General features: G+C 44.5%; 1 protein-coding gene across 2 annotated transcripts in view; it reads left to right on the top strand.

The window, feature by feature from the left end:
- The window catches only part of tmem161b (transmembrane protein 161B), a 94,714-nt gene that overhangs the window by 27,871 nt on the left and 50,843 nt on the right, over nt 1-16,000 (top strand). Inside the window, exons 5-6 of one of the 2 annotated variants that reach the window (XM_085989262.1) lie at nt 4,591-4,747; nt 12,987-13,138. The exons of the other annotated variant lie outside the window; for it this stretch is intronic. Coding sequence (XP_085845388.1) covers nt 4,591-4,747; nt 12,987-13,138 — 309 coding nt within the window. The remainder of the gene's footprint in view (nt 1-4,590; nt 4,748-12,986; nt 13,139-16,000) is intronic. 2 annotated transcript variants of the gene reach the window in all.

Genomic DNA, 16,000 nt, shown 5'->3' on the forward strand with positions numbered 1-16,000 from the left:
GAGGGAAGGGGGGGGGAGAGTGGGAGGGAGGGAAGGGGGGAGAGTGGGAGGGAGGGAAGGGGGGAGAGTGGGAGGGAGGGAAGGGGGGAGAGTGGGAGGGAGGGAAGGGGGGAGAGTGGAAGGGAGGGAAGGGGGGAGAGTGGGAGGGAGGGAAGGGGGGAGAGTGGGAGGGAGGGAAGGGGGGAGAGTGGGAGGGAGGGAAGGGGGGAGAGTGGGAGGGAGGGAAGGGGGGAGAGTGGGAGGGAGGGAAGGGGGGAGAGTGGGAGGGAGGGAAGGGGGGAGAGTGGGAGGGAGGGAAGGGGGGAGAGTGGGAGGGAGGGAAGGGGGGAGAGTGGGAGGGAGGGAAGGGGGGAGAGTGGGAGGGAGGGAAGGGGGGAGAGTGGGAGGGAGGGAAGGGGGGAGAGTGGGAGGGAGGGAAGGGGGGAGAGTGGGAGGGAGGGAAGGGGGGAGAGTGGGAGGGAGGGAAGGGGGGAGAGTGGGAGGGGAGGGGGGAGGGAAGGGGGGAGAGTGGGAGGGGAGGGGGGAGAGAGGGGGGGGGAGAGAGGGGGGAGAGGGGGGGAGGGAGGGAAGGGGGGAGAGGGGGAGGGAGGGAAGGGGGGAGAGGGGGAGAGAGGGAAGGGGGGGAGGGAGGGAGGGAAGGAAGGAGGGAGGGAAGGGGAGAGGGAAGGAGGGAGGGAGGGAAGGGGAGAGGGAAGGAGGGAGGGAGGGAAGGGGGGAGGGAGAGGGGGGGTGGGTGAAGGGGGGTGGTGAGGGGGGGAGAAGGGGTGGGGTGGGTGAGGGGGGGAGAAGGGGAGGGGTGGGTGAGGGGGGGAGAAGGGGTGGGGTGGGTGAGGGGTGGGTGGGGTGGGAGAAGGGGTGGGGTGGGTGGGGGGGGAGAAGGGGTGGGGGGAGAGAAAGGGAAGTGGGAGGGGGGTGTGTTTGTGTGGGGGGGGAAGGGTGTGGGGGGGAAGGGGGTGTGGGGTGGGGGGATGTAACTGGTAAAATAGGCAAGGGGGAACCAGTGGATGTGGTGTATTTGGACTTTCAGAAGGCTTTCGATAAGGTCCTGCATAAGAGATTAGCGTGCAAAATTAAGGCACATGGGATTGGGGGCAAGGTATTGACTTGGATAGAGAACTGGTTGGCGGACAGAAAGCAAAGAGTTGGAATAAACGGGTCGTTTTCCGAGTGGCAGGCAGTGACTGGTGGGGTACTGCAAGGATCGGTCCTAGGACCCCAGCTGTTCACAATATATATTAATGATCTGGACGAGGGAATTGGATGTAATATCTCCAAATTTGCAGACGACACAAAGCTGGGGGGGAGGGCATGCTGTGAGGAGGATGTCGTGAAACTCCACGATTTGGACAGTTTGGGTGATTGGGCAGAAACATGGCAAATGCACTATAATGTGGATAAATGTGAGGTTATCCACTTTGGTGGCAAAAACAGGAAGGCAGATTATTATTTGAATGGTAATAGATTGGGAGAAGGGGAAGTGCAAAGAGACCTGAGTGTTCTTGTACACCAGTCGCTGAAGGTAAGCATGCAGGTGCAGCAGGCGGTTAAGAAGGCAAATGGTATGTTGGCCTTCGTAGCAAGAGGGTTCGAGTACAAGAACAAGGATGTCTTACTGCAGTTGTACAAGGCCTTGGTGAGACCACACCTTGAGTATTGTGTGCAGTTTTGGTCGCCTTACCTGAGGAAGGACGTTCTTGCCATGGAAGGAGTGCAGCGAAGATTCACCAGGCTGATACCTGGGATGGCAGGAATGACATATGAGGAGAGATTGTGTCGATTGGGCTTATACTCACTGGAGTTCTGGAGTTTAGAAGATTGAGAGGGGATCTCATCGAAACCTATAAAATTCTGTTAGGCCTGGACAGACTAGATGCAGGAAGGATGTTTCTGATGGCCGGGGAGTCCAGAACCAGGGGTCATAGCCTAAGGATAAGGGGTAAGCCATTTAGGACTGAAATGAGGAGGAATTTCTTCACCCAGAGAATGGTGAACCTGTGGAATTCTCTGCCACAGAGGGTGGTGGAGGCCAGTTCATTAAGTATATTCAAGAAAGAGTTGGATTTATTTCTTAAGGCTAAAGGGATCAAGGGATATGGGGAGAAGGCAGGGACCGGGTACTGAATTTGGATGATCAGCCATGATCTCATTGAATGGCGGAGCAGGCTCGAAGGGCCGAATGGCCTACTCCTGCTCCTATCTTCTATGTATCTATGAAAGGGAGGGGGGGGAAAGGGAGCGGGGGGAGCAAGGGGTAGGGAAACATGAAACTTAAAGTACTTATAAAACATTTTTGGTAAATCTTTCTATAACATACACTTTACAACCTCCCCAATCTTTTTATTAAAAAAGGGGTGCTCACCTCTGTGTATTGTATCACAAACAATGGCCGCCGCTTGCTTTTCAGTTGGAAAGATTAGGCCCCGCCCACACAGTCGATTGTCTGTCTCGGTCACCAGGACCCAATTTGGAGCACAGAAGCCCCACCCACTCTGTTCCTGTACTCAGATGGCCGCGCATGCACTCTGTTACACACTGAATCAAAATGGCGTCGCACTGAAACTTTTCGCCCTCCTTGACAAAGATGGCTGCCGTTAACCTGGGGCTGTCAGCAGAAGAAATTTCCTCAGCTGCAATCACAGGATCTTCAGATTATTATTCGGGGCTTGCGACCTACCCCAGTTGCTCATGAAGCCTCCCCACCTACTGACCCCGGGAATGGAGCTGAGGCAGCACACTCTCTCCCCTCTGCCAGTGTTTGTCTCCGTCTAGGCCGGGAGCCTGGGACTAGAGTTGCGCTGCTGGCAGTTGGAGAAGCCTAGGCCCCGGGCCTGGAAAAACGGTGAAAGGTAGGAGAATTATAGTGGTTAAGAGAAAAGATTTACAAATTAATTTTTTTTTTAAACAATTTGTCTTTTAAAAGCAACTTTTTTTTTGCTGGAAATGTAGATTTGAAAAGAAACACGCAGAAAGTGGGAAAAAGAAATGAAAAGTTTGGAATCAAGATGGCGGCGACTCACCTCGGTTCAGAATGATAAGGCCCGCCCACACACGCACCGATTGGTCAACCGTCAGGTCACTGAACTGTACGATTGGTCAATCATCACGTCATTCAACTGTAGGATGGCCCGCCCGCGCGCACAATGAACCCGCCCCCACTCGATGCAAATAAGCGGATAATGAGAGGAATTTTGAAAATTTTTTGGATATCGTCGGCACAATTTTTGTCCGACCGTCGGCAAAATTTTTGTCGGAGCAAAAAGTAAATACGCCTACAAGATTCCCCTAATGATGAGCTTTCTTTTGATATAACATATGCGTAGGTATGCTCTATAACTTTTGATTGTATAGCCAGACAGAGAGACATATCCTTTTATTTATTTATATATATAATAGATAAAATACTCTTCAAAAGTTAAGTTTATGGGGCTAAAAATAAAAACATTTAATTTTTTTTTCAAAAAATTAAATTTGTTTAAAATATTTAATTAAATGTCATTTTAATTAATTTTAAATCTAATGTTTTTTAAAATTAATGTTTGTTTTTAAATGTGATCCCCATTCATACTTTTGACTATTCTGTGCGTACAGACCTGTCAAAAGTGTGAAGGGGGAATTCCCTTCTTTCATTGGTTCGCCTGGCCCACGTGATAGCAGGAGCGCTTGCAAACCGCATGCGCCCCTGGGATACGTGGGCCTCTGCACATTTTGAGGAGAGGCCCAGGATTGCAAGCCTCGGGGATCTACGGAACCAGCAGGTAAGTTCGTAGATTTTTCCCGGTTGGAGGCATCCGCCCACAGGAAGCCTCCGATTAGAAATTCAGGGCCATTGAGATCAGATTAAATGCGATGCAAGCTGAAAAGGACACTTGTATGGAATGAAGCAGAAATATGATCATTAAATGAAATAAGAGCTAACTTGAGATTAAAATAAACTTGAAATAGTGTTGATGGGAGCAGCAACAAGAGAAAGGGAAGAGGAGAAAACAAACATAAAAATCCATAATTCAAAAAAAATTGATAGGACTTTGAATACAATGAACATAGAACATTGATCAAAGTATTCAACAAAGTAAATTCAATTCTAGCAAAGGTTCTATAAGGGAATTATATCAATAATACACAATAAATCCTAGCTTCAGAAATGTTTCTGAATGTTCCAAAGTAACACTTGTGATAAAATGGGAAAGATTATTTTGTGTTGGGTATTGTCACAAATATTTCAATTGGAATTTTAAATTATGTGCCATGCCATTTTTAAAGTGTCATACTGTCTCAACCAAATAAATTTGCCTGTGATGACAAGCTTGTTTTGCTTAAAATTTTGAGTAGGTATTAAAAAGTAAACAACAATCTTTCTCTCTTCCCTTTTAACATCTCCTGGATCACAAACGAACCATGAGATGAGCCTAGATCCACGTTCTAGTTGGATATGGTATTTATCCACAGCAGCTTGAATTGAATGTGGAACCAGTCGGTTATATTAAAAATACTGGAAGAGGTGTGAGCAGCTGACGGGTGGTACTTTTTTTCTATTTCTGTGAAATAGTTTCAAAGTACTTGGTCATTTAAAGCATTTATTTTCTTCCACAGTTCTGTATTACTTCCCTGAGTACCAGTGGTTGGTGGATTTTGCGGTTTCAGCCACAATTGTTTACATCATTACCGAAGTCTACTACAGTCTGACAAACCCCCACAATGAGATGAATATTAGCATAGTTTGGTGCCTGCTGGTCCTTGCCTTCGTATTGTATCCTTTTAATGGCTGCAAAATGTAGCATTTGATTCCTGTATTGACTTCTCATTTTATTTTAAAATGTGCAAGGATTTAGCTGAAGTTGTGAGCTGCATTGCACAGTTGAAAAAGAAAGTGATGGTTTGTATTCAGCTTTGTTATTTACTTAATCAATGGCTGCAGTAATGGATTGGGGAAGATTGCTAAAAATGCATCCAATCATTAACTTCGTTCCATTGCCATGCTACCAAGTTATGTTAAACTATGTCCAATTTCAAAGCATGGCAAATAGTCACTTTATTTGCACCTTCTTTGTCATTCAGGCATACACTGTAGGAACTTATCCAATCCTAGTTAGTTCTGGGGAATCACATTTTTTTTGCGTTAATGGATGTTGCAATCTTGTTAAAAACGCATCCTAGAAGGTCTGGGTTCTGTTGCACAACTTCTTCAGACTCACCTTTGCTATACCTGGTGCTTGGCTCAGCTTTCAGTGACATCCCTAGAGAAGAAGAGGAAGTTCATTATGGTGATGGTTAATGATGTCTGAGCAGCTAGGTAAAGTGCTTCGATATATGCTAATAAGTGAGTGATGAATGATGGATGAATCGTAGAATGTTGCAGCACAATAAACAGTAGAAGCTATCCAGCAATTCTATTCATGACCAAAACTTAAACTAAGTTTCTGTTAGAGGAAACTCAATATTAAATTGAATGAAAAGCTCTAAGTTTGCACAATAGATTAATGCTAGTAACCATTTGATAGTGGTTGTTCTAATGCTGCAGTGAGCGTTGATTCATTACTGTTCCTTCAGACGTATTCTTTAGTGAAGTAGCAAATGTTTTTTGTTAACCCACAATGCTCATGAGTTTTAAATGATCTTGGCCCTTTGTTACAGCAGAATGTAATGATTTGGGCTGTCCCTCAATGCAATAAACCCATTTATTGATCCTTGTAAACTTCAAGCAGCAACCCCTTGTTAGCCTGTTGAGACAAGGTGTTATTGATGGGTCAGTAGAGTATTTAATATACAAGAAAATTCTATTAGCACAATTGAAACAAGTACAAGTATGGTCACAAGTAGGTTGTGGAGTAGCAATAGCTAAATATTAACAACTGAACCTCTCTTCCTCTATTGTATTTGTTAGTTTGTTGTATTGCTTGAAGGTCATTACTAGTGCTGTAGTAAAAGCTTGTTATCAAAACAAATGATTTTTAAATATATTAAGTACTGGAAATTTTGTTTAACCTTCTTAAGAACAATCTACTTCTGTAGAAAGAATGGGATTCACCGAATTAGCTCAATTAAAATGCCCTATTTCTCGTGACACATATTTCAAGTTCAGTACATGTTCCTTTTTTTTCCCCTTGCTTAGTTAGTGAGTGTGCATATTGCTTAATTGCGATAGTTGCAAATTCACTAGTATTGCACACTTGTTTCCCATTGCCAATTTGCTGATTTAAAAAAAAATATATAACTTTCAAAAATGCTTAATTTTATTTTGCTCTCGTTACATAAGAACATAACATAAGAAATAGGAGCAGGAGTAGGCCAATCGGCCCCTCGAGCCTGCTCCGCTATTCAATAAGTTTCTGTATAACAGCTGGCGAGACTAGGCTGACCCAATTTCGTTGCCTGCCCTTTGGCCAGTATTATAAGCTCACAATATAGCTAGGCTCACAATGATGTCTGTTTGCTTTAGTTGTTTTAGAGGGCAGCAATGTTAGTAGTTCATCGAAGCAACTTTAACCAAGTTTGTTTTTGTGCCTTTTTGAAGGAATAAAATATACGGGTACAGTAATTTAGTGGTTATGTTACTGGACTATTAATCCAGAGAATGCAAGTTTAAATCCTACCATGATAGTTGAGAATTTGAATTCAGTTTTTTAAAACCTGGCAATAAAAAAACTGGTACTAATAAAAGTGACCATGTCAGATTGTTATAAAAACCCAAATGGTTCACTGATGTCCTTTTAGGGAAGGAACTACGCTGTCCTTACCTGGTCTGGTCTGGTCTACATGTGACTCAAGTTCCACAGCAATGTGGTTGACGGTTAACGGCCCTCTGAAATGGCCAAGCAAGTCACTCTGTTGTATCAAGCTACTACAGTACCAATGGTTCAAGAATGCAAACTACCATCAGCACCACCTCAAAGACAACTAGGGATGGGCAATAAATGCCAGCCTTACCAGTGACACCCACATTCCGAGAATACATTTTTTTAAAATTCCCTATACAGGTAGACTACCTTTTATCCGAACTTCCGAAAACCGAAACCCTCTAAAAACCGAAGGTTTTTTCGTTCAGCGTAAGTCGTGCACACGACATGACCAGAGTGGCGCACGACTTACGCTGAGCAGAGGGTCAGCGTAAGTTGTGCGCACGACCCCGACCCCCGCCAACGACCCCCCCCGCCGACCCCCCGACTCCTGCCGACCCCGACCCCCGACTTTGCAAAGAAATGAGAGTGGTCTAAAGTTAACCACTTTTAGTAGATGCATTACTTTTTAAAATAATGATTCAACTGTATATTGCTTGTGCATATAATAGTGTTCACTACCTCCTGTAAAACGTTATTTCTCTGTTAAAACCTACCACCTTGACATACAGCTAGTCAAGCATCATCATTGATGTAAAATACATAAGCGGGAATTTTAATTCCCAGGCAGAAGGTCTGATGGATGTGTGGGCTGGACATCCAAGAACTGCAGTGGGAGACCCAGTCTATTTTAACCCTGGGCTGGATTAACATTCCGCTGGCCAGCTGCCCACCCACAATGGGTGTCTAGAGGCAGCTCGGTTTTGGGCTTGCGAAGATTGGGTGCCCTAGAGACTGCCACGCCAACATGCAAGTAAGGTGGGAGGATTTGGGAGATTTTTGCAGGTCGGAGGGGTGGGGGGGAAGAGTCTATGGCTACAGCAGCCCACAGTTTCTTTGTGGAACCCGGAGTACTCCTTCTCCTGGCCCAACAAAGATGTTTTAAACTTATCTGACGGCCTTTGCTGGGTGTCGCCAGGTTTTACTGAGTGGAGCATTCACTGCAGACGCTCTGCTCAGTAGGCAGTTAAAATTGCATCGGGTTCCTATTGACGTCATAGACCCAGATTCATAGTTATTCATGAGGTGTCCGGCTGGCGCTTCAGCTGACCAAGGAAACAACGCCATTATAATAGGAACAGAGGGGCGAGTGCACCGCTTGGATTTTTAACTCCTGTTCCACCCAATTTCTGCCGGTGAGAGAGAGTTAATTTTCCCTCTAGTTTTCCCATTACGTGAAGTTTCACAAAATAACTTGCTTACCAGATGCTGTTATTTAGTAACCATAACAGAAGATGCAAAATTTCATCCTTAAAAATCAGGGCTGAACAGCTCTTTTCAATATGTATTGTAAACTACTTGGGAGTGTTACTTATTCCCAAACATCCACTATGCAGATCTCATGAACTACATGATGCTGCAATCTGCACAGAACAGTCAGCTAGTGTACCTTGTTGGGGAGGATGTTTTAGATTGTAATTAAAGCTTCAGTCTGCGCTCTCTGGTACTTTATGATGTTATTAGAACCCCATGATTGAATTACAGTCTTATAACTCCCTCTACCATAGTCATTATTCTATGTTTTTGGCTTTGTGTAAAAGTGTTTTATTTATGAGCCAAATCTTTCTTCAGCAGACAAGCAATCTATCTGTGGTGATGTAATCTTACCCAGAATGCCCTCAGGAATGGAATGTTACTCCCAGGTGCAATGTTGCAAGCTTGATTGCTCCTTTACTGGGGTGCACATGGTTAAAGGACTGTTTCTGGAAAAACTTTTTGTAAAGTAGTGTTCCTCTTTAATAAATTGAAACATTGAACGTGGGAAATCTTCCATATGTGGGAACCTAAAACTTTTATTAAATTCACGTGAATAATTCAAAGGGCATCACTGTTATGACTTGCCTCTTGTCAGTTGTCTGCTTGATGATTGGTGCAAGTGTTTTATTTGTAAAGATAATATAGAACTGATTCTTTCCTGGGGTGGCTTATCCTCCAGTTGCAATCTTAGTTTGCTACAAAATTACATCTTCTTTTGACCTAGTGGTGACACTTAGACCTTCATTGGCTGAAAAATCAGCCTTTGGAAGAAGTTTTTAGTAGATCAGCGGCATATTTATCGGCATGGACCCCATCTCCAAGGTGGAGGTTGGGGCACCGGAAATAACCGAAAGCTGGACTGTTGGAACTTTTTCTTTAAAAGACAAAGGGGTTTGAAATAGAGAGAAAGCAAATAGTTAAAAAATAGAATGAAGGGAGAGGGAAAAGATAGCCACTTAAAAAATTAGACATAACAGAAAATGCTGGAAAAACTCAGCAGGCCAGACAACATCCGTGGAGAGAAATTAGAGTTGACGTTTCGGGTCAAAACCCTTTATCAAGACTAGAGGCACAGGGAATGAAATAGATTAAGAGGCCGGGCTGGGAGAGAACAAAAGAGACATTAAGAGGTATTCAAAACGAGACGAGATGGTGATAGGACTAGGTGGAGGACTTTCTCTCCACGGATGTTGCCTGGCCCGCTGAGTTTTTCCAGCATTTTCTGTTTTGGATTTCCAGCATCTGCAGTATTTTGCTATCGTAAAAAATTAGACAGCCTGGAATTCTGAGTTGGCAATTTAAGAGTTAATGTACTTCACCTATTTGGATTACTTAGTCTTGAGCTGTGCATAGCTGAATACTAACCATCATACAGTGCATCTAACCTTATTGAAAACTTAAAATGGGCTGAAGCCAGCAACTGGCAAATCTAGGAATTCTTTGCCTCACCTAGTACTTACAAACATTTCTTCTGCATTAATCCTGCTATAACAGACCCAATGTATAAATGATTTGCCATTCATAGGGACCACATCTTTAAATGTAAAGGTAAGAAAATAGAAAGCAAATTTGAGATTCTTGCTGTGGTTGAATTTTTTTTTTAAATATTCGTTCTGGGATGTGGGTGTCGCTAGCAAGGCCAGCATTTATTGCCCATCCCTAATTGCCCTGGAGAAGGTGGTGGTGAGCCACCTTCTTGAACCGCTGCAGTCCTTGTGCTGAAGGTACTCCCACAGTGCTGTTGGGGAGGGAGTTCCAGGATTTTGACCCAGCGATGATGAAGGAATGGCGATATATTTCCAAGTCAGGATGGTGTGTAACTTGGAGGGGAACTTGCAGGTGCTGGTGTTCCCATGCGCCTGCTGCCCTTGTCATTCTAGGTGGTGGAGGTTGCGGGCTTGGGAGGTGCTGCCGAAGAAGCCTTGGCGAGTTGCTGCAGTGCATCTTGTAGATGGTACACACTGCAGCCACGGTACGCCGGTGGTGGAGGGAGTGATTGGCATCCCATCCACCACCTTAAACAATCAAGCAGGCTGCTTTGTCCTGGATGGTGTCGAGCTTCTTGAGTGTTGTTGGAGCTGCACTCATCCAGGCAAGTGAGAGTATTCCATCACACTCCTGACTTGTGCCTTGTAGATGGTGGAAAAGCTTTGGGGAGTCAGAAGGTGAGACATTCGCCGCAGAATACCCAGCCTCTGACCTGCTCTTGTTGCCACAGTATTTATGTGGCTAGTCCAGTTAAGTTTCTGGTGACCCCCAGGCTGTTGATGGTGGAGAATTCGGCAATGGTAATGCCATTGAATGTCAAGGAGGTGGTTAGACTCTCGCTTTTTGGAGATAGTCATTGCCTGGCACTTCTGTGGCGCGAATGTTACTTGCCACTTATCAGCCCAAGCCTGAATGTCGTCCAGCGAGCATCCCCACTTCTGACCTTGTAATGGAGGGCAGGTCATTGATGAAGCAGCTGAAGATGGGTGGGCCTAGAACACTGCCCTGAGGAACTCCTGCAGCGATGTCTTGGGGCTGAGCTGATTGGCCTCCAACAACCACAACCCATCTTCCTTTTGTGCTAGTTATGACTCCAGCCAATGAAGATTTTTCCCCCTTGATTCCCATTGACTTCAATTTTACAAGAGCTCCTTGATGCCACACTCGGTCAAGGGCAGTTACTCTCCCCTCACCTCTGGATTCCGCTTTTTTGTCCATGTTTGGACCATGGCTGTAATGAGGTCTGGAGCCGAGTTGTGCTGGAAAACCCAAACTGAGCATCGGTGAGCAGGTTATTGGTGAGTAAGTGCCGCTTGATAGCAATGTCGACAACTCCTTCCATCACTTTGCTGAGGATTGAGAGTAGACTGATGGGGCAGTAATTGGCTGGATTGGATTTGTCCTTTTTGTGGACAGGACATACCTGGGCAGTTTTCCACATTGTTTGGTAGATGCCACTGTTATACTGAAACAGCTTGGCTAGAGGCACGGCTAGTTTTGGAGCACAAGTCTTCAGTACAACAGCTGGAATGTTGTCGGGGCCCATAGCCTTTGCTGTATCCAGTGCGCACAGCCGTTTCTTGATGTCACGTGGAGTGAATCGAATTGGCTGAAGACTGACTTCTGTGATAGTGGGGACCTCAGGAGGAGGCTGATATGGATCATATACTCGGCACTTCTAGCTGAAGATGGTTGCAACGCTTCAGCCTTGTCTTTTGCACTCGCGTGCTGGGCTCTGCCATCATTGAGGATGGGGACATCGCTGCAGGAGTTCCCCAGGGCAGTGTCCTAGGCCCAACCATCTTCAGCTGCTTCATCAATGACCTTCCCTCCATCATAAGGTCAGAAGTGGGGATGTTCGCTGATGATTGCACAGTGATCAGTTCCATTCGCAACTCCTCATAACGAAGCAGTCCGTGCCTGAATGCGGCAAGACCTAGATGACATTCAGGCATGGGCTGATAAGTGGCAAGTAACATTCGCACCACACAAGTGCCAGGCAATGACTGTCTCCGTCAAGCGAGAGTCTAATCACTGCCCCTTGATATTCGACGGCATTACCATCACCGAATCCACCATCAACAACATCCTGGGGGTCACCACTGACCAGAAACTTAACTGGACCAGCCACATAAATACTGTGGCTACAAGAGCAGGTCAGAGGCTAGGTATTCTGCGGCGAGTGTCTCACCTCCTGACTCCCCAAAGCCTTTCCACCATCTACAAGGCACAAGTCAGAAGTGTGATGGAATACTCTCCACTTGCCTGGATGAATGCAGCTCCAACAACACCCGAAGCTCGACACTATCCCGGGCAAAGCAGCCCGCTTGATTGGCACCCCATCCACCACCTTAAACATTCACTCCCTCCACCACCGGTGCACCGTGGCTGCAGTGTGTACCATCTACAAGATGCACTGCAGAAACTCGCCATGGCTTCTTCGGCAGCACCTCCGAAGCCCGCAACCACCTCCACCTAGAATGACAAGGGCAGCAAGCGCATGGGAACACCATCACCTGCAAGTTCCCCATCAAGTGTCTCACACTCTTGACTTGGAAATATATTGCCGTTGCTGGGTCAAAATCTATGAACTCCCTAACAGCACTGTGGGAGTACCTTCACCACAATGACTGCAGCGGTTCAAGAAGGTGACTCACCACCACCTTCTCAAGGGCAATTAGGGATGGGCAATAAATGCAGGCCTTGCCAGCGACGCCCACATCCCAGGAACGAATATTAAAAAAAATTTCATGGCGCCTCCTCCTCCCTTTAGTTGTTTAATTGTCCACCACCATTCACGACTGGATATGACAGGACTACAGAGCTTTGATCTAATCCGTTGATTGTGGGATCGCTTACCTCTGTCTATAGCATGGTGCTTCCGTTGTTTAGTATGCATGTAGTCCTGTGTTGCAGTTTCCCCAAGTTGGCACCTCATTTTTAAGTCTGCCTATATGCCTGGCCATGAGGTTACAGATTGTGGTGGAATGCAAATCTGCTGCTGCTGGTGGCCCACAGCGCCTCATGGATGCCCAGTTGTAAGCTGCCAGATCTTTTCTGAATCTATCCCATTTAGCACAGTGGCAGTGCCACACAGCACAGAATAAGCATCGTCAAGCTGCGACTTGGATATGCAACTCACTGCATAGACTAAACTGTAACCAAACTTTATTCAATAACAGAACAATGGTGCAATTTAGTGTTCAAAATGAAGGGAGGAGAGAACAAGATTGATTGGATTTACTGCAATAATACCAGGAGCAGTGAAATCGCTCTAGTTTCTGTAAGAAATCAGTTCTTATTTGTCTAAAGATTAATTTTATCACATTTGACCAGTTTTTTTGCATGTAAGCTATTTTGAAACACTACATGTATTTTAACTTGTTTTCCTTAATAAATGTTCTTCAGTAAGGTACTGTTTTCTCTGACCACTCACTACTTTAAAGTGGAAGAAGGTGGGGAGAGGTCAGTCTGCATCACTTTTGGCTGTTTCTTCTTTGTAAAAGCCATGGCGATCCTAATTGTGACAGAGAAATATCTGGAGTTTGGACTTGAGACAGGTACTTGTGGTGCTGTCCCTGGAATTGTTTAAAATTGTAACTGATTACTATACATTGGAATGTCACATTTCAGTCTTGTAGCTCCATTTTTGCAGTGCTGTCATTTATACTGTGGCATCTATGCATGTATGTCTTTTAGAGTTGATTTCCTGTGATGCTCATTTTTTCAAAAATTACTCTTCCAGTAGCTCTTTCTCCTGCTTACCTTCTACACCATCATTCTATGTGCTGTCTCTTGGACTCACTTTTACACCACTGGTGGCTGAGAAGGAAACACAATGGTTGGGGGTGGTAGTGAGAGATGGGACCATGAGAGCAACTGAGGAGGCCAGATGGGGTGAGAGCATAGTCAGTTGAATCGACAAGCCCCACATTCCGTATGGTATTGATGGTTCCACACGGATATAAGAAGGAACGTGTAGAGGTTGGGACTGCACTGGAAAAATTAGTGCAGGTGGTTCTACATTGAGCCTGCTTAGACAGATGTAAAGCTTTTTTCCTGGCAACCACATGACCAAAAATAAATTAGTCACGGATAGTCAAATACACTTTTTATATCCTATGTGAAAAATATAGATTGTTGAACTATTAATTTTAGAAAGTTGTGTTTTCATGTATCCATTATTTTACTCCTGGCTGGATTTGACGGATGGCTTACAAAAGCAAATTACTGCAGATACTGGAAATCTGAAATTAAAAACAGAAAATGCTAGAAATACTCAGCAGGTCAAGCAGCATCTGTGGAGAGAGAAACGGAGTTAACGCTTCAGGCCAAGGTTCTAACAAAGTCATCAGTCTGAAATGTCAACTCTGTTGCTCTCTGCCTGACCTGCTGATTATTTCCAGCATTTTCTGTTGATATACAAGGCTTATTTGTATTTGTAAGGAACTATTTTTATCCTCAGTGCTGTAGAAACAGCTGCCTAACCTAGGTTTTCTATATAAATAAAATAGCGCTGAGTTCTGGATCAAATTGAAACCTTAGAGTATACTTTGGGCTGATAATATCCCTTTCAGCACTGTGCACATCTGCAATGCAGTTAGCTGACCTGTTGATCGTGTCACCACAGTCCAGTTGCTGATAGAAAACATAGAAAAATAGAAGCAGGAGTAGGCCATTCGGCCCTTCGAGCCTGCTCCACCATTCAATATGATCAAGGCTGACCCTCTATCTCAATACCATATTCCCGCTCTCGCCCCATACCCTTTGATGCCTTTTATGTCTAGAAATCTATCTTATCTCCTTCTTAAATATATTCAGTGACTTGGCCTCCATAGCCTTCTGTAGTAGGGAATTCCACAGGTTCACCACCCTCTGAGTGAAGAAATTTCTCCTCATCTCAGTCCTAAATGTCCTACCCCGTATCCTGAGACTGTGACCCCTCATTCTAGACCCCCCCAGCCAGGGGAAACATCCTCCCTGCATCCAGTCTGTCTAGTCCTGTCAGAATTTTATACATTTCAATGAGGCCCCCTCTCATTCTTCTAAACCCTTAGAGCTTTTGGGTCAAGTTTAAAATACTTGAAAATGGAGGAATCACCAGCTCTTAAAAGTATGCTTATTCCCTTAAAGGGGGAGAAATGGCCCCACCAGTGGAGTGATGTAAAACTTCAGCTTTTTAAACATGTTGCTTTGCAGGTCCTGCTGCAGGTGGTCCTCCACAGAATGGTGCTCTTATTTGATAACTGAGCATAAGCATTTCATGCAGTCAAGTGAGTGTGTGCCAAGCAGCCTGAAAAGTTTGGGGATGTCTGTACAGGAGTCCACAACCCACATTTATATATTGTTGCATAACTCCTTGGCTGAGCTGTTGATGCCTTGGAGCGTGCAGCAGAGCCACCTTTGGCTGAGGTCCTTATTTCAGGCATAGTTTCCAAGAAAATTCTGTGGGGCTCGAAAGACATTGGGCCTTAATTTGCAGCAGTTTTAGTTATCTAGATTCACTGTTGGAGAATAAGGTTAAGACAGTAACAGTGCAGGGCTTCAACAACCAGATTGCTGTCCACTGATCACTGTTTGGAATAGAGTACTTCATCATCTTTCCATACAGACTGGCAGTATTAACATACTGCGCACAATCGGTCTCCTGATCAGTTTTTGTCTATATTGTATTAAATCCATTAGGAAAATAGTCATTTCATAGAAATTACAACACAGAAGGTGGCCATTTGTCCCATCATCCTTTGCTGGTGCTACCTTTTCAACTGGAGCTGTCTTAGTTAGATCCCACTTGCTGATTTATTGTTTGCTGAAGCTGATGGTTCTCTTGTGCACAGTTTTACAATGAGAGTGGTTAGCTTTATTTTTCCCTTTATATTAATGCTGGTGCACATTTTCAATTCTGATCTGCATGCTTGGACTTCATTTTATTTTCACTTTTTAAAAACATTTTTAATGCAAATGTAATAAATATTCTGTATGAAATTAAATCAGTTTGCTACTTTAGAAATGCCTATTTTATAAGTAAATTAGAAATAAAATGGTTTTCAACTTTAATAATGCAAATTACCATGTTATAGAACCTGTGGTGAAATGAAAAGCACTTAGTCATGTTGAAGTACAATTCCATGGGTGTCTAACACCTTCAGCTATTTTATCCTAGTGTACACAGGGGAGGTGCCAGAAGACTGGAGGACAGCTAACGTAGTACCATTATTCAAGAAGGGTAGTAGAGATAAACCAGGGAATTACAGGCCAGTGAGCCTAAAATCATTGGTAGGGAAATTATTGGAAAAAATTCTGAGGGACAGAATTAGTCTCCACTTGGAGAGGCAAGGATTAATCAAGGATAATCAGCATGGCTTTGTCAGGGGGAGATCATGTCTAACCAATTTAATTGAATTTTTCGAGGGTGTGACTAG

This window comes from Somniosus microcephalus, chromosome 1 (assembly GCF_052327205.1).
Source record: "Somniosus microcephalus isolate GS21.2 chromosome 1, FLI_Smic_1.0, whole genome shotgun sequence".
Taxonomy (NCBI): Eukaryota; Metazoa; Chordata; class Chondrichthyes; order Squaliformes; family Somniosidae; genus Somniosus; species Somniosus microcephalus.